Genomic DNA, 26526 nt, shown 5'->3' on the forward strand with positions numbered 1-26526 from the left:
CCAGACTAAACTGCTTGAAAACCCTACCCTTCACAGCGGCACATACCTATATAGCTCATATATGGGAGTGCCCCCCCCGGGGGTGGAAACTCGCTGGAGAATAAACACGTTTTACAACTTCAGCTGCTCACTAAATTAGTATTTACAAAATTAAGGAAAACCGGCAGGGAGGCGAAACGGGACCAGGAACGTTTGTTCTTAGGGGTTAAATCCGTGGGTCGGGATCCCAAAATCAATTCAATCAAACTTTAAAGATAGATGTCGTTTTCTACTTATTTATTCTAATTTTTTTTTCGTTACGAACGTGACACTCACTCCGAGGGTAGATGTAGAAAAGTTCCAGTTTCATTATGTAGTAGCGGTATTTTGTTAATAAACTCCCGATGAAGTATATTTGTCGAAACAGGTCGGGAAAATAAAACCAGTCAACTAGATTAGTCTTAAAGTACAAAATAAATATACAAAAATGGTTCATATACACATCCTTTTCACCTCCAGTAGGCTTGGAAAAATTTTGCCGGAAGAATCTTGAGCATAATCCACTGCTTTCGGCAGCGGGAATTCTGCCGACTAAATTTCGCATTTTCGAGCAGGAAGTGAGCAGAATTCAGAAAAATTGGAAGCATAAAAATATGTTTAGAATTGAAAAAAGGTCCAAACTACATTAAAATTCTCCCATTTATCTAGATGTATTAAGTGTTTTAATCGGTTTAAGAACTAGCTCCAGCCGGAACGTTCAACTCAAAACAAAATTACGAAAAATAAACCGTCGTGGCTTGCAGTCTCCAAAATATGCACAATTTGGTCATTTCACGTTGTCGTTTTGTAGAGCACGGCTAGGTTATGAACCAAGATTTATAACGCACTTGCATGAAGATCAATATACGTACGCGACATGTTGGTTTCAGGTATGCTAGTTTCAGGTATGAATTAAAAACTGGTTGATTCAAATTGTAGCTGTAGCTACATTTCTCATTTTCACACAAATAGGGAAGAAATAAAGTTCTTAGCCAAATTTCAGCCTTGGGTATGTTCTAGTATAAATACTATACTTATCATATCTCATGTAAGAGTTACTCGCTAATTCAGTTTATTTTTAACTGCAAAACAGTTTTAATAAACTATTTTTATTATAACCCTATTCAAACCGGGCTTTTTGGATCTTTTCAGACCGGGGGAGGCTGGATGGGGGGGCGGATTCAGCCCTCCGCCGTTACTTCCAGAATATTTAAGCAATAACAATAACTTAAAACTTAGAGGATATATAGTATGTCCGAAGATCTATCTTTTGATATACGCCACGTGGGATGATGACATCACATCACGTGACAATAGGCGATTGCATGATGGCATCATTTGACTTCAACTACCAGAATCCTTCGCTTTTTCTTTTTATCATTCTAATTAGAGCAATTGTTTTTCAAACCCCACTGCGGTTTCAAAATTTGAATAATAAAAGAAAAGCGAAATGAATGCTGGTAGTTGTAGTCAAATGACGACATCGTGCAAATGTGCTATTACATCATGATGTCAAAACAGCCGCCATCTTGGATTTCTAAAGTTTTCAAAAACGTCAGAATACTGCCCAAAATTACTGAAAAGTACTCAAAATCAATAAAACGGTGCAAAAAACCCTTAAAAATTAATTAAAAATTTCGAGAAACGTGTCTGTCAAATTGCCGTTGCCATGGTAACGTCAAGTTTCCGACACATTAACTTATCCTACCAAATTATTCCCAGATAAAGTTTTGATAAACTCGCAAAGTTTGGCAGCGCTTTTGGTTGAATGTTATAAGCGTTCAAAGTCAGCGCGAGCACTTTTCGCCCCCCCCCCTCCTGTTACGCCGCAAAATGTAATAATAACGCAAAATGTAATAAAATTGACGCAAAATGTGATAAAGTTGTTAACGCAAAATGTAATAACTTTTTAACCTAAAATGTAATAAATTTTCTAACTCATTATGTAATAACGCAAAATGTAATAACTTCAAAATTTATATTTATGTCGAAACCGTTGTGCTAAGTTTAAGATTATAGATGTACATACAAACTTAACTTTACTCCTCGACAATATAGACCAAAAGTAAAGTAATTCTGGTTTGAAACGAAACAGATCTTGACCATTTGACCAAACAAAATGGGATTTTATACTGCCTACGGCAGCGTCCAAAATTTTTATGCAGACATTGACTGTTTTGACTTTAAAATATTTAGGGGGTATGGTCGAAAAAGTAAGTTTCCTGTGGGTGTGATAGATAGGTAGATAGATAGGTTTATTAAATCAATTAAATGGCAGCCAGCAGGCTGAATTGCTTAATTATTACAAAATGTTATTAAAAAAGATAAAAATTATGATAAAAACTATTTACAATTTTATTGATGACGTATACTAGCATTAAAGATAAAAAAGGAAGGGGGAAACTACAATAAAAACAATAAAAGGGAAATAACATGCATCATCTACTAGTTTACGTTTGCTCGACGGCACATGTAATAACTCTAACGCTGAAAATGTTAAAAACAATGGTTGTTTGTAAGTGGTCTTTATTTAACAGGATAAGGAAGCAAAGCTAAAGCGCTTGTGGGCTCGTGTGTACTACGTAATTACATTGTTAAAAATTAAATAAAATTATTAAACCTTGAAGTTGAAGTTGTTTACAGTGTTTCTTTTATTTTCTTAATTTACTGCAAAGAGCATAGACCATAGTATTGCAAAACTGTCCAATTACAACACATCAAGGTTCCTGGTATCAGTGATCCTATATTTACTGTTCACTTTCATGTTATTGTTTAATTCCTACAACGAGCAAGTATTAATTGAAAAGGATAGGTGCGAAGGAGATTAAGAACTGCAAACAATAATTATCTATTTAATGCGATAATATATTAAAACATAGGCACGCCTTAAAGTCCAAGTTTTAGTGGGTGACAAAAATGGCATACTTTTTAGAACGAAGACCATTTCCTTGAAACTGTTTTGCTATTATGGCAGATTTTTTGGTAGGAGGCGTATAAGAACCTATTAGCTGCAGCTAAATCCACTCCTATCTGTTTTCACTTGTATCGGATGCTAAGAGGCTATAGTTTTTGCCTATTGTTTTTTTTTTTTGTCAAAAAATAACCAGCCTATAACAGGCAAGAGTCAAGGATCCATCTCCTCCCCTACTCCTCCCTGACTTTCACAAGGTAAAATCTAAAAATAAATAGTTCTGGGAGGGGCAGTTTTCATCTGGTCCTTATAAACTTACACAAAGTTAAAATTATCGAGTGCCATTCAATGAAGTTATGAGACAGCCATGTTATTTAAGCGTTATTAACCGGGCATAAGGCCGGTTCGTAAAATGCAAGTCTACTTTATACCTCATTCTCCCTGGTTTTTCGGTGTCGTTTTTTGCGTATATTTTGAAGGAAATGGAACGGGTCCATTTGATGTTGTGTAATATCACTAGGGACGGTAGATGAGAGTTAGACTGCAGGGGAAGAAGCAAGTGAATGCGAATTGTAAGGGGCCAAAAGAGTGAAAAACTAAGTTCAAAATCGGCCATTTTGAACGTGGGACATATTTGACCGGTGGAGACTAGAGGGGTCGTGGACTCTGGGGACGAAAATGGTGAGAAGGCTGAGAAATATCTGTTTTGGAATCCGAATGAAGCCGGAAAGAATATTTGAAGGATTAGAGGAAGAATTTTGTGGTAAGAAGAGTTGGAGTAAGGCTGTGAACTTGAAGTAATATCGGTGATTGTGGACGAGAGTTGAGGTAAACGAAATGTAACAACGGATGTCTTGAAGTGCAGTTTGCAGGTTCGTGTGTTTATTGCCATTTTTGGGTTTGTTTTTGAGGAGAAGTATTAGTGAAGTAACAGTACTCAAAGAAATGGTGTTCGGATTGTTTTTGGGCTTCTTTGGGAACATTTGCTACTGGATAAGTTGAGTCATGTGAATTGTTGGCGCAACTCGTAACTTGAAACTTTTGGTCACGGTCACACAAGATTTGATGTTAACTGGCGATCACTTGTTTAACATGAACACCCTGCTTTCTGTTTAGTGTAAAATGAATATTTTGTGTCATTGGAGTGTTTTACCCGAAGAAAGGACTGAATAATCACATTGCGAAACCGAAGACCGCTTGGACATGCCCAAGTTATTTCAGATGAATACGCTGCGCTCTGTTTGCGTAAAATAGTTTTTGTGTGTTATTCAAGCGTTTGCCTCGGAGCGAGTGCAAGTCGTACAATTTACTCGGAACGTGCTGAATATTGTTTTCTGAATATTTCCACTATTTGTTTTGAGTTTATTTTGGGAATCGAAACGAAAATTGCAAGCCCAGCAAGAATGTGTCAAGGCACGGGCCGTGACACGTCATCGCGCCAGGGAAAGTACCTGCTAAAACATGCAGTCAGGTATCACGCGACTTGTTTTCGCTGATAGCTGTGTTTTTCGAGCAAAATAGCAGTTTAACTTCAAGAACTTAGTTTTTAAGCTTCTTTAATTTTTACCGGAATCAATTTATACCTTTCAAGCGGTTAGAGTGTGTTTTATTTAAGATTCGGAACAAAATAAATGTTTGCATGCGTAATTCAGCTCACGCACATTCCGGGACTCACGCAAACACATGTGTTTCTAAAGTGACTGCTTTTTCAAAGACTTTTTACTGTGCGGTGATGTGCCTTTCTAGCCAAAGAACGGAAAGAAGTGGCCAAACATTAACCGCCCGGTTTTAAACTACTTGGAGTTTCTTGTTACATTATGCGTTAGAAAATGTATTACAATTTGTGTTAAAAAGTTATCACATTTTGCGTTAACAAATTTATTACATTTTGCGTCAATTTTATTACATTTTGCGGCGATGTTTATTACATTTTACGTTAGTATTACTTTTTGTGGCGATTATGACATTTTGCGGCGTAACACCCCCTTCTCCCCCGTTCTGAATAGGGTTAACATATTCTAAACTTTTAACCTTACTCAGCCTTAAAGTTCTTCGAGAAAAATTTTCTGTACTAAATAAAAAATCTGATATCTTTATTCTTTGTTAAAAATCCTTATTGTAAAGCCCCCCAAGAAAGGAGATCAGACAAATTGTAAGAACTGGAGAGGAATGATGTTGTTGTCGGTTACATACAAAGTCCTTAGCCGAGTAGTCGTAGCAATTAAGAGTGGCTGTGTCAATCAGATTTTTACCCTTCGACAATTAAATTCTGGAACAGAGCAATGAGTGGTCAGCCAAATTGTGGTCAGCAAAGTATAGGCCAAATTTATAGACTTCACCAAAGCCTTCGATAGCGATAATCACCCAACACTTTGGAGAGTCCTCGGACATTATGGCATCCTAGATAAGCTTGTGTCCATTTTCAAAATGACAGTACAAGAAAAATCTTTGAAAAAGATCTAACAGACAAGTTGCCATACAGAAGTGGTGTGAAACAAGGCTGTGTGCTCTCCCTTTTCCTGTTTTGCATAGACTGACTTGTAGAAGAAGCAACCATGAATATCAATGCAAGAAAAGTAATAACATAGACACAAACAGGTACTCTAGAAGATGGCATTGTGTTTCTCGCTCATCGTCACCAAGACATCAATTGGAAAACTAACGACGTGGCCACAATATGTAGCGGATCGAACTTAACATCAGCACTGACAAAACAAAACTAATAAAGATCAATGCAAGATCGAATCAACAGGTTTCCATTGGCAAAAGTAATATCGAGGAAGTACAAAAAACGTCTATCTGGGCAGCAAGATCAAAACTGATGGAAATTCTGAGAGATAGTAGAGATGAAGATTCGGTCCAAGGCAAGAAGAGCGTTTCCAGCACTTCGAAATCCTTCAAGAAAGTTCCTGCGAAAACTAGTGGCTGTAAAACTGGCTAGCTAATTGACCGACTGACTGACTGACTGACTGACTGGCTGACCGACCGACTGACTGACTGACTGACTGACTGACTGACTGATTGACTGACGTTATGCCGTTACCGACAAATGACATTAATGAAGAGGAGGGTGACTGATGGTGAACAAGAGCATGAAGTCAAAGTGGTGTTATATGATTTCTAATACAAAGATGTTGCCTCGAGATCCGTGATTAATGCGTGATCAGCCTTGCCACAGAAGAGAAAGAAAGCAATACTAGCTTACACAGGAAATTTTGAGAATCCTTCTCACCTGTAGCAGTATGGTGGCCCATTAGTGCCATAGTATTTTACGCTGTATTTTAACATTTTTTTCCTTTTTTATATATATTTTTTATTGTTTTATACTTATTTTTTATTTTTTTCTAATTTTTTTATTTATTTTTTTATTTTTTTCTTTTATTTTTATTTTTGTTTTTATTTTAATATTTTATTTTACTTTACTTATCTTTTTTCATTTAATTTTTATTCATTTTATTTTTTTTTTTTTCAAAAAAAAAAAATAAAAAACGGCTGTGGCCCACCAGTGCCATAGCCAAAAACAAAAAAACAAAAAAAAATGCCATGGCCCAGGAGTGCCATAGCCCATGATGCATTGGGAAGGAGTAGTTAAACAACATGGCGGTGCGGATAAGGAACGATACCTGGAAACAAGATGAAGAACTGACGCAGGATTAAGGGGAATACCTGAAACGGGCTGAAAAGAGATGGCATTTTTAGCATAGAAAAAGCAGGTGACAGGCCAACACAGAATACTTTGTTCGTGACATTTGTACATTTGCCGTTCTGTATTGGATTTGGTCGGCCAATTTATTTTTGCTTCTCACTATACGCTGTCAGCTGTATTATAAGGAGGAGTTTTTAGTTGAATAGAGTCGTAAGACTGCCGCCCAGCAAATGTGCTGCGGACATGGGACTGCACGGTTTCCCGTTAGTAGATTTTGAGACCTCTGTATTAGTTTCGATTAAGAAGATGTATATTTGCATTCATATTTGCAAGGTATGGTGGCATACACAACATGCAAAAAAGTCAACAAACTTGCGTGTGGTAGCTATATAGATATACAGTAAATCTAAATTTAATCGTTTGGTGCAAGAATGTCACATAACGAACAAGGGAGGTAAAAACATAAACATCGAGCTCAAAGACTTTAATATTAAACGCTCAATCAAATTGATGCAAGAATTATAAATATATATCTCTAAACAACACATGTTTAATGTCTCTCTAAAACAAGGTCATAGCTTTTTCGAAGTAAAGCTTTGCAGTCTCTGGCTAAAACTACACAAAAGAAATGCCATCAAGTGAAAGGAAGCAACACACTGTGCAACACTATAAACAGACAAACCTGGCGTTACAAATATAGAATTACAAGTAATCAACATCCTTGTCCTCACAGAGTGAATATTTTGAGAGCTAAAAACATATCTTGTAAATATGAATGAGCCAGATACGACTTACGGGAAACCGTGCAGTCTCATGTCCGCAGCACGTTTGCTGGGCGGCAGTCTTACGACTCTATTCAACTTAAAACTCCTCCTTATAATACAGCTGACAGCGTATAGTGAGAAGCAAAAATAAATTGGCCGACCAAATCCAATACAGAACGGCAAATGTACAAATGTCACGAACAAAGTATTCTGTGTTGGCCTGTCACCTGCTTTTTCTATGCTAAAAATGTCATCTCTTTTCAGCCCGTTTCAGGTATTCCCCTTAATCCTGCGTCAGTTCTTCATCTTGTTTCCAGGTATCGTTCCTTATCCGCACCGCCATGTTGTTTAACTACTCCTTCCCAATGCATCATGGGCTATGGCACTCCTGGGCCATGGCATTTTTTTTTTTTTTGCTATGGCACTGGTGGGCCACAGCCGTTTTTTATTTTTTTTTTTGAAAAAAAAAAAAAATAAAATGAATAAAAATTAAATGAAAAAAGATAAGTAAAGTAAAATAAAATATTAAAATAAAAACAAAAATAAACAGGAGTCTTACGACTCTATTCAACTTAAAACTCCTCCTTATAATACAGCTGACAGCGTATAGTGAGAAGCAAAAATAAATTGGCCGACCAAATCCAATACAGAACGGCAAATGTACAAATGTCACGAACAAAGTATTCTGTGTTGGCCTGTCACCTGCTTTTTCTATGCTAAAAATGTCATCTCTTTTCAGCCCGTTTCAGGTATTCCCGTTAATCCTGCGTCAGTTCTTCATCTTGTTTCCAGGTATCGTTCCTTATCCGCACCGCCATGTTGTTTAACTACTCCTTCCCAATGCATCATGGGCTATGGCACTCCTGGGCCATGGCATTTTTTTTTTTTTTGCTATGGCACTGGTGGGCCACAGCCGTTTTTTATTTTTTTTTTTTGAAAAAAAAAAATAAAATGAATAAAAATTAAATGAAAAAAGATAAGTAAAGTAAAATAAAATATTAAAATAAAAACAAAAATAAAAATAAAATAAATAAAATAAAAAAAAATAAAAAAATTAGAAAAAATAAAAAATAAGTATAAAACAATAAAAAATATATATAAAAAAGGAAAAAAAATGTTAAAATACAGCGTAAACTACTATGGCACTAATGGGCCACCATATAACAGGGCCCTAAAACCTAACTTTAACCCTATTCAGACTGGGCTTTTTTGGATCTTTTGGGGGCGGATTCCGCCCCCCCACCCCCCTCCGTAACTTCCAGATTATTTAAGCAATCACAATGGAACTTAGAGGATAAATAGTATGCCCAAAAATCTATCTTTTGAAATATGTCACGTGGTACGATGATGTCACATCACGTGACAATTACAACATGATGTCAAAACGGTCGCCATCTTGGATCCGCCATCTTGGATTTCAACATTTTTCCGAAACGTCAGAAAACTGCCCAAAGTTATTCAAAAGTACTCAAAATCCATAGAATAGTGCAATAAAACTCTAAAAAGGTAAAAATGATTGCATTAAGGTAAATTTTTCATTAATAGGAACACAAAAATTACAAATTTGGGAAAACATGCCTGTCAAAATGCCGTTGCCATGGTAACTTTAAGTTCCTGACCTAACAACCTATCCCACCAAATTATTCCCAGATAATTTTTAGATAAACTCGCAAAGTTTGGCCGCGTTCAGTTGAATCTTAAAAAAGTTATAAGCGTTCAAAGTCAGCGCGGGCACTTTCCCTCCCCGGTCTGGATATTTTATTCCTGAAGCCTTCTGCTAAGTAGAATAGCACGCACCAATAATTGTTGAAAGCTCTAGCTTGATTCATGTTTATCTCTAGACACCGCTCTGACTGCCCTTTTCTGTGACCTTTCCAGCTCAATGGAGTGTCGCTGGCTTTCACAGTTATTAATTGGATTGTTTAAAAGTTATAGATCTTGTTTTCCTTGAGTGAAGGTAACTTACAGTGTTAGTTTTGGCAAACAGTGTGTAGAAGCAAAGCAAATTGGTCTTGACCTTTGAGGTTTTGTTGCTCGTGAGCAACAAATTCGATTATTTCAAACACTTCGTTAAATGATTGCTAAATGATCCGCTGAATGATTTCGCGCGGATGACGCAAAGGAAGACTCTGCCCGGATAGGAAAAAATGGGCGGGCGGAATGTCAATCTGCATGCGAGCAGGCTCATCTTGGGTGACACGCAACAGTGGCCAAGCTAACCGCTTGAATGAGTCGGTGAGTGAAGCGAGCACCCCGTAGGCACGCTTCGCTCGCCGACTCACTTCGTTAGCGGAATATCCATCAACTTTATTTAGTTTAAGGATTTCGTATTCCGGATCGCTGGTATACTGGAGAAAACAACTGATGTAAACTGTTCACTCTCTCGACAACTCATTCATACTCGCCTGAGCGTGGGATCAATTAAAGAATTATGTGATTTTACATTAATACTGGCGCTTGATACAAAATGAGAGCTATTGTACATGAAACAAAACAAATAATAAAAATAGCTCCTTCCCTAAGTCCAAAGAGCAATAGGGCGGGTTTCTTGAGAATATAATTGCTTTTCTAAGTCGACAATCGTAAATTGTTCTTAGAAGTGATGAGAGCCTGAAAGAAGAGTTCAGATAAAGAACCTGAGAGCTGCATGCAGGCCAGCCAGCGTTTTCCCTGTTTAGCGACAGTAGTGTTTTCTTAAAGTACGACTATCGCTTGCTTTTTTTGTTTAATGAATGAATGATATAGGTTCTTATATAGCGTAATTTACAAAGCTCAATGCGCTTCACAATTAGAATTATGGGATAAAACCGGACATTAGCATATCAGGCGCCTTTGGCAGCCACTATCCGTCCATGTGTATGATCTCACCACACCACCCAACCTATAGATACATGTGAAAGAACAGACCACAACACCGGGAGCTTCGTGCCCTACTCTTAACGATAAGGGTGTGGGGGTTCTTTAACGTCCCCTGCTGATCATAACACTGGAGACGGGGCCTACGGTTTATCGTCCTTATCAGAGAAGACTAGAACGTCTAACCATTTGTAGATGTCATTACAAAGGCAGCACGTTCTTGGTCGCTGAATAATATCTGTTTAACGCGCCTACGTCATAACAATTAATATATTCCACTCACCATTGCTCTTGCGTAACACGTGAGAATAAAAAAACAAGTGTGTGGAAAAAAACGGGGGCGAAATTTTTTTTTTGTTTTATAACAGGAAAAGGCGAGATTAAGTTTTTTTTAACTTTGCAGAATGATACGTGTGAATACAGTTTATGCCTGGGCGAAAGCATAAAATATTTAAATTTTTAACAACCCTTACGTCTGTTCTTGAGCGTGACCTGGCATATAGCTTACCCCAGAAGGAAGTGGTGAGGACATGATACCAGCAATGCTTTCTCTACTCTTTCAGTACTTTCGTCACTTCCTTAGTGTAACGAAGCACGATTAAGGTTTTTGTTATTTGCTGAATGATGTATATATTTGACGCACACGAACAAGAATATTAAGTGAATACTAACAATTGAAAACAACATGCTTTTCCTGAATAATACATTTTTGACGAGTCATTGCTCAACAAAAGTGTTAAATATTCCACTCATTAACACAAAACGTGACGTGCAAAACAGCCCCATTGAAAAACCTCTGGACCTTAAAAATGGTTATTGTGGACAAATGCAATTCCGAAATCTGACGACTTGAAATATTACAATAATTCCGTGGAAAACGGTTGTTACACAATGTGACTCCGCGTACCTTATGCGGCTCACAAATATGGCACAGGGCAAGAAATATTGGTTTCTAGTTGCAGTCTTCTGCGTCTATTGCATCTCAACGGCGAAGACATCAAACGAATTACAGAAAAAATACATTAGTGATCCAGACGCAATTTGCAATGATAATTCCAGAGCTGCGTTCTATATTAGACCTCAGTCGAGGAAGAAATGGGTTGTGTTCTTCGAAAGTGGTGGGTTTTGTGCCTCGTTTGAAGACTGCAATGAACGTTATTCGAACAAGAATTCAACGATGTTTATGACATCAAATATCTTGCCTGATGAAATAACTGGTAGAGATTTACTGTCAGCATCAAAGCATGAAAATCCGACATTCTCTGAGTATACTCATGTTCTTGTACCTTACTGTAGCAGTGATTTATGGCTTGGATTAAAGACTAATCCCAAAGAACCGTTCCATTTTGTCAACGATTCGTCTGTAGATAACTTCAGTTTTAGAGGACACACGATATTTCGCTCTGTTTTCCATGATCTGTTGCAGCAATATAACTTAAGTGACGCTGAAGAAATTATTCTTTCTGGAAGTAGTGCTGGAGGGATCGGAGTTTTGAACCACGCCGACTGGGTTTTAAATAACGTTATCAAATCACGTGGCATGAACTGTAAACTGTTATCCATCGTCGATTCAGCATGGTTTATTGACTTTCAGGGCAGTTTACAAGCTCAAGTGAATCCCAAATTTTTATCATTTGCGAATATTTCTTTGAGTGCGTGTATGGATTTTTCGCATGGCCACACATGCTGTCCTTCAGCGTCGTGCATGATCTCGCGCGGGTATTATCCCTCGAGTGTCCCGTTATTTTTCGTTTCTAGCATGTACGATTCTTTCTTGCTGAGAGACGCTTTTAAAAGACTTGAAGACGAAGGAAAGACGGCGGATGAAAACTTTGGAGATTTTCTATCTGTTGTTAACATGTATGGCGGAGAAGTAAATGGATCTGTCACCATAACTAATAACGAAGTTTCAAACGTAAGCTTTTTCATACCAGCCTGTTTTCAGCACGTCTATTTCGTCACGTCAAGTTTGTGGGATGAAAATGGTGTTTTACCACCTTCCTTTGAAGTTGCAGCAGGATCTGGAAAGTTTAGGTAAGTCACATGACCAACAACGTTCATGTTTCATGATAATGACTTACTTTAGCGACCAGCTTGTCTTGCGGACAGGCTGGGCCTTTAAGCAGGGCTGTAATATTAGTAAAACTCTTTTGTACAGCTTCTGGAGATGTCATTGGCTCGAAATGTAAAGCAATGGGGATGGATGCCACCCCCTTAAGGTTTTTTCAAATTTTGAAAAGTAGATTTACTCTACAATGCTGAAACTTTCAGTAGCTGTTTATTCATCCCTTGCGGAAATTTTGAAATGTTAATCATGTGTCCATGATATTTGACGTTGCCATGGAAACGTAATAATTACAAGCCGGTCCTGCCAAAAATCGTCATTTTTAACAGTTTTCTTTATTTTTTTTTCCAGTTTTTTGAAACAGAATTGTACGATTTGATTATTTTTGCATTCTATAAGCATTCTGGCTTGATTTTGCATCAGTTTCCGTTATTTTCTGACTTTTTAAGAAATTGGTGAAATCCAGGATGGCGGATCCAAGGTGGCGGCTGTAATGACGTCACGTGACGACACACAAACCAACAAAAAATATGTCATCTTGTAGAGTTTGCTACGGGCTTTTTACTCATTGCAAAAATATTTCGCTGCGCCTTAATAAGACGAAAACTCTGGGTAGGGGTTTCATCCACCACCCCCTTGTACGATAGTTTGGGTATGAGTTTGCTTGTACGTCCGAGGGTTAACATTGCACTGAAGTAGCCATGGGCCTCGCGTGCCTTGTTATAACTGGTGTTAGCAAGACGCCCATCGTGTACTATTACAAATTGGCCAATCTGCGCTTCATTAACTATTCGGTTGGTACAAGTTTAAATCATAATGACTACAGCTACAAAAATCTTTATTTTTAAACAGGAACAGAATACAGAGCGGAACTTGGGAATCAGTACAAATCGTGACGGGAGCTAATAGCACCAGCATCAGAGATTTCATAACAACATGGGTCAAATCACGTGATACTTCTATGAGAATGACTGACACCTGTATAGGAGCCCAGTGCAACCCTACCTGTCCCCGTCAATTGTTGTTCACAGATCCTGCAGTGGACTGGGGACCAACTATTGAAACTATCGTTATTGTATTGTCGTTGGTTATCACTGTCACGTGTTTTGGGTTAAAGTCAGTATTCATGTTTTATCAGTATTACTTAGCGAGAAAACAAAAACAGTTCTTGAATGACCCTGAAACTTCCTTGACAGAAAGCGAGGTAAACAAAATATTTGTATTAGCTTATTAAGTTAGTATTAACTTATACGTTGGAGCGGTCTTCACTTGACTGGCGAAGGTAATACGCGTTTTCTTTTGTTTTGCATTACTACGCTTAGAAATTGGTTAAAAAAAACTCGCGCCCTGTTTCAACCAATCAGAAGTAAAACCAAAACCAATCGTGACTCACTCGCACACGTTTTCCCGTACCCCGTGCCGGCTACATGTATTTGCTTCAAGTTTTGATTGGTTCACTAGATAGTTCGCGTTCTTTGTCATTGGCCAGAGTGATTATTTTGGTCTTGGTCGGACACTCAATTGAAAACTGCTCTATCTGCCTTATATTTATTAGTCATTTATTTTTACACTCTTTTGTATTGCCAGTGACGACAAGCGTCACTTGGCATGTCATCCATTGTAAGTCATAAGTTGAGCAGATGATGCTACGCTGCACATTCATGCTATCCTTCTCACTTCAACATGCCCAGCACTTCTCTGCATAGAATTATTATTCCACAGTAAAGCAAGACGCATATCTGATGGACAGAGATAAAGCTTTATCTGGCCTTAAATCCCGTAATGGGTGAAGTAAACAGTGACGTCCAATGTACAAGTTAATCATGAACGCTTATTTTATTTTGTATTTATACTTTTAGACCCTTTTAAACAAATAAAAACTCAAAAAAGCAACAGATACCTTTTAAAGCAGATTAAGAACTTCATTTAAAAAAATACATTTTTTTGGTTTTGTTTTCTTCAAGCTGCCACCGTGTCGTCCAAACGAAATAATCAGTATTGCCTGCTTTTTATTAAGCTACTCAGTTGATGTTGCTAAGAAGACGAAAAAAGATAAAGGTAAGAACGAAGCCTGTGTGCATCAAGTGCCTTGCCGTAAGTAATCATCGTGACTGACCAGTGAGAATAAAATAGCCATGGTTTTCATTTGTATAAAGACCGATCGACCAACCGACCAACCGATAGACCGACCGGCAGACAGACAGGCAATTAGACAGACAGACAGACAGACAGACAGACAGACAGATACACAAACAGACAGATAGGTAGGTAGGTAGGTAGGTAGGTAGTAAATTTATTTAAACACGGTAAAATCATCAGAAATACAATTATAAAATACTAATGGTAATAAATACAATACAAATAACTAAAAAATACTAATCTATTTAACAATTAGACTACGAGCCCGAGTTTTCTATGAGCGAATAGTCAACGAGGCGCAGCCGAGTTGACTATCGCTCATAGAAAACGAGTGCGAGTAGTCTAATTATTTTAGTAGAGACTCTTAAAGTACTGCAGTCCAAAAACCTACAATTTTACGTACTTATAAGCCAAAAATGCGGAAAAATTAATCTTTAAATGAGCAACGAGCGCGCGATCGTTTTCTATTAGCGAATAGAAAACAGTTGGAGAACCAATCAGATTCGCGGATTTTCAATAGAACACGGTTGAGTTTCTACTAAACTAAAATAACTCTGCTTTACATGAATGCCGTGTGCTGATCAGTGAGAATAAATAGCCAGACGGACAGACGAAAGGACAGGCAGGCAGAAAGACAGACCGAAACGTTTTCAACGCATCGGTCAATATTCTTGCGTATCACAGGGGATAATTTTTCGGCCATTTTTGCTTCTTTCAATCTTGTGTTCATTCTGATTGATTGTTCATTAACATAAGAAACTTGTCGTACCCAGGAGACACCGCCATAATGGATGAAGAGATTCAGAAAGAGCCAACAGAAAGCGCCATCGCTGCCAAGCGTAATAACAAGGCTTTTTCGGTGGTTTTGGAAGATGTTATTGTCGAGGAGGACTCAAGCATGGACAGCTCTGATAGCCAGTCAACTGACCAAGAGAAACGCCTCCAGCCCAAACCTCCTCCGACTGATGATTCTGTCATTGAATTCTCGTCAAAGAAAAGCCTTGTACATTTTCCTACAGTGAAAAATGGTTTAACTAATACGACGGTGCCTTTGACTGAGATCGACAAAAAGAGTGATGCAAAGAGAGAGAGATTTATTGATCCCTCCAAAGAATCTCTCCATGTAGATTGTCATACATTAGACAAGAAGCCAAAGCGAAAGCAGATTTTGAAGAACGTGTCAGTTTATTTTAATCCTGGAGAACTGGTGGCGATCATGGGACCTTCAGGATGTGGAAAGACAACCTTGCTAGATTTATTGACAGGAAGACGAAGACAAGGGTATAGCAGGGTATGTAACACTACTGTTTACTGTTTATGCCCTCAATTTACGACGTTAAACTTAAGACAGTTATAATATATTTTAGGATTAAAAACGAAAGAGCTTAATGTAATTAAAAAATGTGTTTATTGTTCATCGTGGTGTAAGATGGACTTACTTTTGTCACTGTAAATTTTTTTTACCATTATTTTAATAGTTGAAAATTAATTTAATTTTTAATTTAACTTGCATGATGTTATTTTGAATTACAACCCATTAGCACACGAACACATTAATTTACTCTTGAGAAATATGGTACTCAAAAACAAGAACTCGTTCTACAATCTAATGCTCCCTGTTACAAGAGCAAGAGAATCAATGCCATCATCCTAATTTATCCTTTCTACTGGTCGCATAGGATCAGGCGAAAACAAAGGTTTTGCAGTCTGCTCTGTTCCTGGTTGTTGTCGCCATCTCACTACAACCGAAATCGTTCCTTTTCTTCTTATCATTCTCCGCCCTGGGTCTTCTCGAATCTTCTGACCAGTTGTCCCCAACTTAAACCGATTCCACGCTTGATTAACTTTACAGAACGTACTAGTATGCTAGTATGCTCACTGATCAGTTTCAAACTTTACCTTCCATGTAATTGCAGGGTCACGTGTACATCAACGGAGTTAGCATGGATGCTGGTGTGCAAGACTGGTACTCTCGTAAGATTGGTTATGTATTACAGCTCGCTGTACCTTACTATGAAGAACTGACTGTTCGACAGAATCTCTTCTTCGCTGCACATATGAGGCTGCCTAAATCAATGAGTCACTCAAGAAAGTTTGAACGAGTAGAGCAGATACTCGCTGAGGTATTCTTAATTCTATGTTTTAAATAGCCTTAACAATTTTAACGAGATATATATCGTGTGTTTTCTAAGTTGGAGATTTTTCGCCCTTTCTAATAATGCCTTTGTCTTGCCAATGCGAGTGAACAACGATCGAACCTCTTTAATGACATCAAAGAGTCATTAACGGGACGGGAAAGAGTTTCCGTAGTATGGAAGTAGAGTTTGTATAAATTTTGGAATCTTTCGAACTATGTAGGTGTCCGTAAGAAGAGGTTCGACTGTATTGTTTGTTTCTGCTTAGACTTATAATATCAAATTACTTAAATTTCTCACTGTTATACTGATGCTGTCTGGTCATAAGGGCTTATGTCGGGTACTTTTTTTGTCGTATTAGGTCTCTCTCACCTCTTACCAATTCTGACATAAAATAACATAAAATAACTGTTACAGACTGGACTAACATCCCTGGCTGATACAGTTGTTGGTGGATCTGTGGGTCAAGGTCTCAGTGGAGGACAGAAACGTCGATTGTGTGTTGCTCTTCAGATGATCAACCTGCCATCTGTACTTTTCCTTGATGAGCCAACTTCAGGTAACTTCGTATAATTGTGTTTCATAATATTTTCATATGTTTCAACATAAAGGATCTCGCGGTACCAAAAGGTCATTGGTTTTGCCAACATTCCCATTCGGAATTGTACACCAAAAAGTTCACAAAAAACACTGGTTATCGAAGAGTCTTTCGTTTAAGATTTTTTCTTATTGTAATCCATTTTTGCTTTCGCCATTGTCAATCGCTCTCACTTCGAAGGGGCCTTCGGCCATTTGTAAAGCCGCCGTTTCACAAAATCAAACCGTTTTTGCTGTGTTTTCTATGACCCATCATGATATGGTATATTATGTTCGTAAAGAGGTTCAATATCACTTGGTCCGCGTCCAATAAAATATAAACCATATCTAACAAATATTTTTAGGTCTGGACGCGTCATCTTCCCTTGAGCTGTTAAATCATCTGAATCTTGTAGCTGAGTCAGGCAGACTTGTTATTCTCACCATTCATCAGCCGAGACTGGAAATCTTCCATCTGTTTCACAAGATTCTCCTCTTATGTGATGGTCAGGTAAATTAAATGAACAACTAATATATGTATAATTGTGTCAAATGATAAATTATGATAGTTATAATAAACTTGCTGAATGGTATCTCAGTTTCGTCTATCTTTTCCTCGAGTGCCCATGAAACTACTCGAACACCCAAAAAATGTTACATTTGACCAGAATGTCTCTTCTAGGGTACTTGAGGTGCGATCCACTAATGAACCCCGTCCTTTCTATATTTCCCTTTACATAACAGGTTGCGTATTATGGCGATCCTACCGTGGCCCCCTCTATCTTCCTTAAAGCTTACATCCAGTCAACAACTGAAGAATTTAGGCGCAGTGAAGACGCGCCAAACATTGATGCAAAAAATCCTGCAGGTTTGCTTTCATGCAGTATTCTTTTAAAATGCTAGCTTTTTAGTTTAAAATGGTGGAATATTCAATAGTGGAAGATTCCTTTTAAATGATTGGTGTAAATGATTGGTTTTTATAGTCGAGACCTGGTTTAAATGTAAGGGTAAGGTTAACACTTCTATATTTTAGGTCATAAACCACAGGCCCCGTCTCATGCATCTTCAGTGTTATGTTCAGGAGAGGACGTTAAAAAACCCACACACTTATCGTAGTGAGTAGGGCACAGAGTTCCCGGTGTTGTGGTCTGGCTTATTCACATGTATCCATGGGTTGAGTGGTGGGACGAGATCATATACATGGACGTATAGCGGATGCCAAAAGCGCCTGATATGCTGATGTCCGATCCCGCCCTGTAACTCTTATTGTGAAGCGCATTGAGCTCTGTAAATGCGCTATACAAGAACCATAATCATTCATCATTCATTCATGTTAGCCTTTCTTCTTCATTGAAAAGCTTAAAGAAGACAAAACTACACAAAAATAAATTAGGACACTTTTCTGGTTTTGTAATAATCAGACACCATCATGGATTTACTCAACTGTAGTCAAGCTCGCCGCTTTATTCTGGATTATTACCAAAGCAGTGGTGAACCACAAGCAGTCCAGGAAGCTATCAAGACGTCACAGAGACAGGACAGAAATGCTTTAACTTTGATGAGAATGAAAAACGAGAAGAAAGAGTAAGTATGTACATGCAGTGAGTGACTAGTAAGACGTTCAACATGCCAACATCAAGAAACAAGATAAATTAGTCAAGTAGTGCTATGAAATAACTAAGCATATATGTACTGAAGAAAAAAAAATAAATATTGTGGGAATTACTGTGAACAGGTTTGAATAAAAAAGCCAGAATTGTTTAGCTGTAAATTAGCACAATCGGGGGCTAAGTCAACTCCTTCAATTATTTAAATTTGCTACAGTGTTAATCAATTTCTAGTCACTAAGTTTCAGTTACCTGTGCATGGTCGTTATTCCCTTATTAATTTTCTCAATTTTGCCTATACTACCCAGAAAAACACACACAACAGTGCAGATACAGGGGCCTGTAGGTCAGCAAGAACCTCAAAACCAGTTTATTGCAAAACTTCCATCAACCTGCTAGCTACTAGTAATTATGAACGACAGGGAAGAAATATCTTTAGATTTACAAAACAAACTTTTAATACTGGAGTAACAACTATACATATCTAAAAAAGCTACCCATAATTCCACTTACACAGACACAGTCCTCTGGTCCGTGCCGGCAAACTAGCTATTTCTGCCTGTTCCGCGATGCTACACTGTCAGAGTTATCATTATATCTTAACCAGTTTTTTACAAGAAACAGGGCTCTACACGAACACGCAACTAGGAGAAGTAACGACCTACACCCACCAAAGCCCAAACGCAACATCGACAAGAAATCTTTTAAGTACACAGGAACGATATATGTACTACAATTCATTACCCGCCTATGTTAAAAGTGTCCCGTCCTTAAATAATTTTAAAAGTATGATAATTAGGCATTTTTAATTGTAAATGTTATTTTTTAGAATTTGTTTACTTTAGCTTTAGTTTTAATGCTTTTTAAAGTTTTTATAAACATTTGTTCAAATTTTATATTTTTAACATTTTCATCTTGTACATAATTTTATTGTCCCAGGACCCCGATGGATACCAGCCTCGTTGCTGAATGGGCCACCCTGGTTAAATAAAGTTTCCTTTTAGTTTCCTTAAATTATCTGTTACCCAAAACCTACGTCTATCTTCTGAGCACGTAGCCTGCTAGCAAGCTGTAGGTAGATCCTTCTTCCGTACCCCGCTAAAAGCCTGCTCGCAGGCTACGTCACAACTGGTGGAACACTTTATAAGTTCATGATACTGGGAGTAGGTGAAAGCTGACTGATGTGAGTGCCCTACCAAATCTTAAAATGTGTATGTGTAACGTACATTATTTCCAAATAGAGACTAACCAACATTTTCATTTGCCAGTGTGAACGGTGCAGGATCATTCAACAGAATATTCGTCCTGGAAGGCAGAACTTCCGTGCGACAAACACTTGGGCAGATTACTTATTTCCCTCTGATATTCTTCACGTTTGGATTAATAATAGGTAATACATCATTAAAAATATTGATTAATTCAGATTTTGCGATAGTTATCGGGGTATAAACAAGCTCAAGTAAAGTAGTAATACTCTAATGCATGAATAAAACTGCTGGAGCGATCTGTGTTCATAGCTAAAATATATAGAAAACGTTTAAAACAGATCTGAAATGCTAAAATGACTCTACATTTTCGATCGCCTTCTGCGGTCTTCTTCAGAGATAAAGTGTTGACTTCGCAAAAGTAACAGAATCTAATACATCATTTAACCAGACCCTTTAAAACCGATGTAGAGCCAGCCAATTTCAGTCATTAAGGCAATGACCCTAGCTTTGTCATGGACATGGCGAAACAGCAATCGAGAAGCGAATTGTTAAACTTGCACTGCAAAACCCTGTATCATTTGTAACTTGTTTGGTTAATAAAAAGGTGCCATGTAAAATTAAAAAAAAAATTAGTACCAAAAGTTAATCGGAAAAATTCTCAGTCGAAGTTATGACCTTCCGCTGTACTAATGACCAAACTTTTTCGCATTTTTAAAATATTGCCAGGAACTGTTTACTGGCAGGCAGAGGAAAAAGATGGAATTTTGCTGATGTCAGCATACTGCATTTACACCGTTTCCAGTCCTTTGTTCCTGAGTGCAATTTTAATGGCACACCTCAATAAAGCTTTAAATGTAAGTAACCCACGTAGTAGTTAATTGACATTGATTTGGCATGGTGCATGTGATAGCTTAGACAGTTCACTAAGATGCTATAGAAATCCAAATTAAGATGTTTTAATCTTGTTCATTTTTGACAGTACATATTTTGGAAGTATTTCTCTTATGTGGTTCTACCGTTCAAACCATTAGCAACATGATTCAGTTCATTTTGAGACAAGTTTGTATGTGATAGAAGTGACTGACATATCATGATATAGTCCTTAGAGTTTTTCTTTCTCTCTCCCCTTACTGCCTTAGTGAGAATTCAGGATCAGTGCTGTTATAGCCATATTTTATTTCCAAACTTTTGATGCCGTTTTAATTTTTTAATAAAGGCTTCTTTTGGTTAATACTTGCAGATACTTCGCCTTGAGCGTGCAGATGGCTGTGGCCGGTCACATGAGAATGTGATTCAAACATACGTACGAACTGCTGCTCTGTGCGTGATTCCTGTTTTAGTGTGTTCTGTTATGACGTACTTCATGGTAAGTCACGCAAGCATTATAAAGTTATGCCAACAACAACAACAACAACAACAACAACAAAGTTTATTTGAACTGTAAAATTACAAAGAAATGTTTAAACAATAAATAAATTAAAAATACAAACAGTTGCTGGTCACCCAAAATAACTAAAAAGCTAAACTAGTTGGGTGACCACCATTTATTAATTTAAAATAAATACAACGTCAGAAAAGAGGCATTTTACATTTTACAATTTTACACAATTATTTAAAGTGGTAGATTACAGAACAAATATTTCTTAAACACGTATGTACAACAACAACAACAGCAAAAAGATAATAGTAAAAAGAAAAAGGAAAAAAAAATTAAAAATGGCAGAAATACCAAAATTAAATTATTAGTTGAAAAACTTAATAGAAATTAATGAAATGCAATGATAATTCTCTTTTAAATGAATAAGGAGATAGAATCTTAAATCTCTCATCAATTTCATTCCATAATATAGGTCCGTTGTATCTTATATTGCCACGCAAACGATAATAATTATACCTGTACGAAAAAACTGCTACTGTGTGTTTGATAGTGCAAATCGTGATCACCGTGTTGGTTTTTCAATCCAAAAAGCTTAATGTACATTTCAGTTCAGCTTTTCTTCTTTTTCTTCAGGTGATGACGTCATATGATTTGTGGAAATTCGTGCTGGTAACAATCATTTCATTGGTTTTAAACCAAACTTGGATTGCGGTCTACATGATGGTGATTTGTGCTCATCCGGGAATCGCTCATCGAATTTGTCCAATGGTGTCCGCTTTTGGAGGATTTTCTGGGGGTTTTATAGTACCTAGGCCTGCAATGCCTCCTGGGTGAGTCCTTTAGCTCCAAGAGTCGCCCTTTTTTATTTATTTCAAACTATAAGTTATTGAAATGCATCAGTGACAGGAAATAGTGTTGGCGGTCAATTTCATAAATGGCTACACTGTCAGTATTGCGATCTCTGTAAGACTTGCTTTAAGAATTTGTAAAATGCCCATAATAACAGTTGATGCCATTTATTTTAGATAGACAGAGCTAAAATCGTAAACGCAGTGACGGCTACGCACTTTTCGTCCGTTAGATTTTTAATCACGTTTTGTTAAATCCTTTTACCGTTTCTACCGCCATCATGTCTGTTCTATTGTTCTTCCCTTTTAGGTATAATTTGTTATTCTACATCAATCCTGTGTTCTATGGCTTCTCAGCTATCACTAAAGTCCTGTTACAAGATGTTCAGCTGAAATGTGAAAACGACTCCAAACTGAACTGCATCAGCACAAATGGGAATGCTGTGTTGGCTAGATTTGGATTTGATACAGTCAACATCTATGAAAATTTGGCGGTAGGTTTGTGTAAAGACATTAAGAGGAAATCCGCCAGGACTTCGAGTAGTTATTGGACAAAATTATGTACCAAAACTATTTACACCTGATTGCAAGCTTTTGTGTTACTGCTTCAAGTATCTTATCGAAAGAAATCTTTTCTAACAACACCACACATCGAAAACACATTTTGAAGTTCCGCTGAATTCCACTGAATCGCTTAAAAGATGTAAGCTTTTGCCCATAGCTTGTGAACTTTAAATATCATTTTCTCAGACTCTGATAAGAAATTATTGTACCAGAATTATTTCCACCTTATATCAAACTTTTTTGTTACTGCTTCAAATATCTTATCAAAAGAAATCTTTTCTAACAACACCACACATCGAAAACACATTTTGAAGTTCCGCTGAATTCCACTGAATCGCTTAAGACGAATTTACAAAATGGCTACACGTGAGATTTTGCCCATACCTTGTGAACTTTGAAATTCATTTTCTCAGACTCTGATAAGAAATTGTTGTTGGTGTTATCACGGATAATTACTTACATCTTTACCTTTTATTAAGGGTAGGAAATAACGCAATAGGATTTAAATTATTCTGGAAATTGATTTTTGTCCAACTTTAATAAATATTACTCGACTTCCTAGTGGATTCCGTCTTAACTACTATTAACTTCCTCTTCCATCATCATCATCATCATCATCATCATCATCATCATTACCGCAACCATAACCACTATGATCAACATCACTGACAACAACAACTATAAAGTAAACAACAACAACAACAGCAAAACAACAACAAAAACAAAATAGATCATTATATCTGCACATAGAACAATGTGTGGAACAAACCGTATGCTTACTTGAAGAAAACTCTTCTAATTTCAGATAATGCTCGGAATGACGGTGCTGTCATTAATTCTCTCCTGGGTATTTCTCGAGATGAAACATATCAAAACGAGTTTATTCACCAAGAAGTAAGTCATGCAATTTAAAGGTGGTAAGATGTCTGTGACACAACAGGAGAGAGCCTTTATAATAAACAGTTAACACCCAGATCTGTCGAAGCTGAACGTTGAGCCAAAAACTATTGACCGTTTAATCTTGTTTGAAAAATCAGAAAAAGATAGCCTTTCTTGAAATGCATGATATGTAGCACTTATTCACTCACTCACTCATCCTCTTCGCTCCTCCGACTGGAGCTTAAGGCTACCCAGAAACGTCCTCCATCCTTCACGGTCTTTTGCTCGCTGTTCCACCTCATTCCAGCTAGTCCAGCCCAGGTCTTTACGCTCACCTTCCACAGTTCTTCTCCACGAAATCTTGGGTCTTCCTCGCTTTCTATTACCTTCAGGGGTCCAGGTGAGAGCAACTCGGCAATTGTTGTCTTTTTCCCTCCTCAAGATATGACCTATCCATCTCCATCGCCTGACCTTCACGGTTTCTGAGATGGGTCTCTGCTTAGTTCTTTCATAGAGATCACAGTTAGAGATGGTGTTTGGCCAGAATATTCCGAGGATTCTTCTTAGACATTTTCGGTGGAAAGCGTCTAGTTGCTCGATATCTGTTGATGTAATCCTCCACATCTCAGCGCCGTACAGGAGAACAGAGGTCACACAGCTCTTGAGGATTTTCAGCTTGGTGTGCTTGCTATGTAGCCGTAGGATATTTATCTGAGTGTGGTCGGACACCCTGTAGTTAAGGAGGACCTCCCAAGGGGCCAAGATCCTTTAATTGTTCCCAACAAAATTTGCCTTGTGTTCCCGTGTTCTCTAAAAGTATTTCTCCAATTTGGTGCTCCCTGTTCCCTTAATGCTTTTCTTTCCTTGTTCCCACTTTTATTTGCATTATTTCCCTCGTTGCCAAAACGTTTTTGGCCATGTTGTTCTCTGAAACCCGCGGGGAGCCTCACTAAGCTACAAGTTTAATTACTATGTATTAGCCTTGGGACGAAACTACTTCCAAACAAAACAAAACATTTCTTTTTTTTCTTCTCCTTTAAAATTATTATTCTAGGTCTTCGACATTTTATAAAGAGGACGAGGTGTTAGAAGTCTCAGTCGAGCCACTGCATAAGTCACTTCCTGTAGTTCAGACCGCTCGCCGGAAGTCAACTTTAGGAATTATCACAGAAGATGAGGGCTTCCACACCATAAAACATCCAGAAGATTATATCAAGACCATCCCAGAAGAGGAAGATACTAAACACGAAAGCGAGCCCAGAATATCAAGAAAGCAGTCTTCTAGAAAAGTGCGATGGCAGAGCGTTCGAAAGCGTATGAATGAGAAGAGGGAAAGCGCTGAGTTGCAAATAAAGGATTTCCACAGAATAACCAAACAGTACCAAGTCAACTTGAATCAGAATTTCGGGGTGTCTAGAAAAAGAAGTACCACGTTCCCTGTAATCGAAGAAAGTACTCCGAATACAACAAGACGGCGCAATCTTTCATTGGGTGATACCGTTTCGACCGATAAAGTTTTTGACCTTGCCGCAGTAACACCCCAAGCCGAACAAGAGGACAGGAAGAATATCTATCAAGACACAAGATTTTAAACGATCATATATTACATCTGTTATTAATAGCCTATTGATGGCCGCCATTTCTTTTACTCGCACGTGCCTGCTTCACTCCTTTCATTGCAGGGACGAAGCCTAGAAAGTTAAGTAGCTTTTTAGGTTTGCAAAAACTACATCGAATTTATTTCAGTTTTGCCACCATTCGCAATACATAATATGCGACAAGCCATATATTCAAATAAAGTTCCATAAGACAACTTATTATTCGCCTACGACGACGCGGTCATTTGACCACAAAATGTCAAAGGTGAAAATTTACAATAGCAGACAGTATTAGTATATAAACTACAGTACCCCCTTTTTGGGGCTAAATAAATGTAGTAAATGTAGTAGGATAATAAATCCCATATTCAATGGTTTAACAAATAATAAGAATGACAATTTTTCAATTGTCTTTGTTATTATTTATCATACACGGTTTTTGAAGTGGTCTTTTACTAAACCCTTAAATATATAAACAAATAACATTCTCGTGAAAATGTTGCCTTCATTTCTTTAAAAAGTGCATATTAAACCATATATAGAAATCTCTACAAGGCTCAAAAGGACAATTCAGGAAGTTTTGTTAATGCCTTAGCCCGGCTCATAATGAAGCTGTTTTGTGGGTTACATCATTAAGGTTACGGGAAAGAGTCTTTGGTTCTTGCGTCAAACACAAACAATGACAGGACATTGCTGATCCTAGCAGTATGCAGGACGCGTGTCACATATCAACCTAGTAAATGGCTAGCTCCACGGTCTCTCGTAGCTCGTTGTTAAGCGCCCACCGGTTTGAGGCTGTTCCGGGGTTTTTTTTTTTTTCCCCTTTTTAAAATATTTTTTTTTTTACACCCAACATAAAAAACATTTTATTTTAAACACTCATAAAATACCGATTTACGGATTCACAGCTGGACCTGTATCACCCCCACGCATTTCTATTTTTTGACAGCCACATTTTTAACACTTCGTTCGTCTTTCAGCAAAAGGACGATAAAGGGCGGATTTTACTGAAACGTTCGCCCGGATACGACGGAACGCCCATCAACTAAATCAAAGTCAAGGATTCTGGACCGCTGAGATGCTTAAGAAAACAAGCGTATAAGATTAAAATACACAAGTACAAATAACATTAAAACAAATAAGATTAATTATAAGTTTAAATGCAAAAAGCGCCCTACTGTTTGACCAGACCTCACGCGTGCCACGCGTAAAAGAGCATGCCAAAGCTATAGCAGCAACATTGGATGAAACTTCATTATTGGCCCGATATCACATGCTTCACCAACATCGAAATCGATCTGGAATGTAACTTCATCAGGGATTTCTAACAGAAT

General features: G+C 37.7%; 1 protein-coding gene across 1 annotated transcript; it reads left to right on the plus strand.

Annotated features, from left to right (window-relative positions):
• Nucleotides 1–11062: 11062 nt before the first annotated feature.
• LOC144630672 (uncharacterized) lies at nucleotides 11063–25337 on the plus strand. The gene is made up of 16 exons (XM_078489038.1): nucleotides 11063–12229; nucleotides 13113–13464; nucleotides 14225–14318; nucleotides 15173–15690; nucleotides 16316–16522; nucleotides 16952–17093; nucleotides 17476–17621; nucleotides 17855–17978; nucleotides 18532–18694; nucleotides 19986–20107; nucleotides 20652–20779; nucleotides 21166–21291; nucleotides 21937–22133; nucleotides 22462–22645; nucleotides 23521–23609; nucleotides 24649–25337. Exons 1-16 carry the CDS (start codon nucleotides 11106–11108, stop codon nucleotides 25184–25186), a joined length of 4254 nt encoding a protein of 1417 aa, XP_078345164.1. The 5' UTR covers nucleotides 11063–11105; the 3' UTR covers nucleotides 25187–25337.
• Nucleotides 25338–26526: the final 1189 nt, after the last annotated feature.

Source organism: Oculina patagonica, chromosome 11 (genome assembly GCF_052425735.1).
Source record: "Oculina patagonica isolate OP01 chromosome 11, crgOcupat, whole genome shotgun sequence".
Classification (NCBI taxonomy): Eukaryota; Metazoa; Cnidaria; class Anthozoa; order Scleractinia; family Oculinidae; genus Oculina; species Oculina patagonica.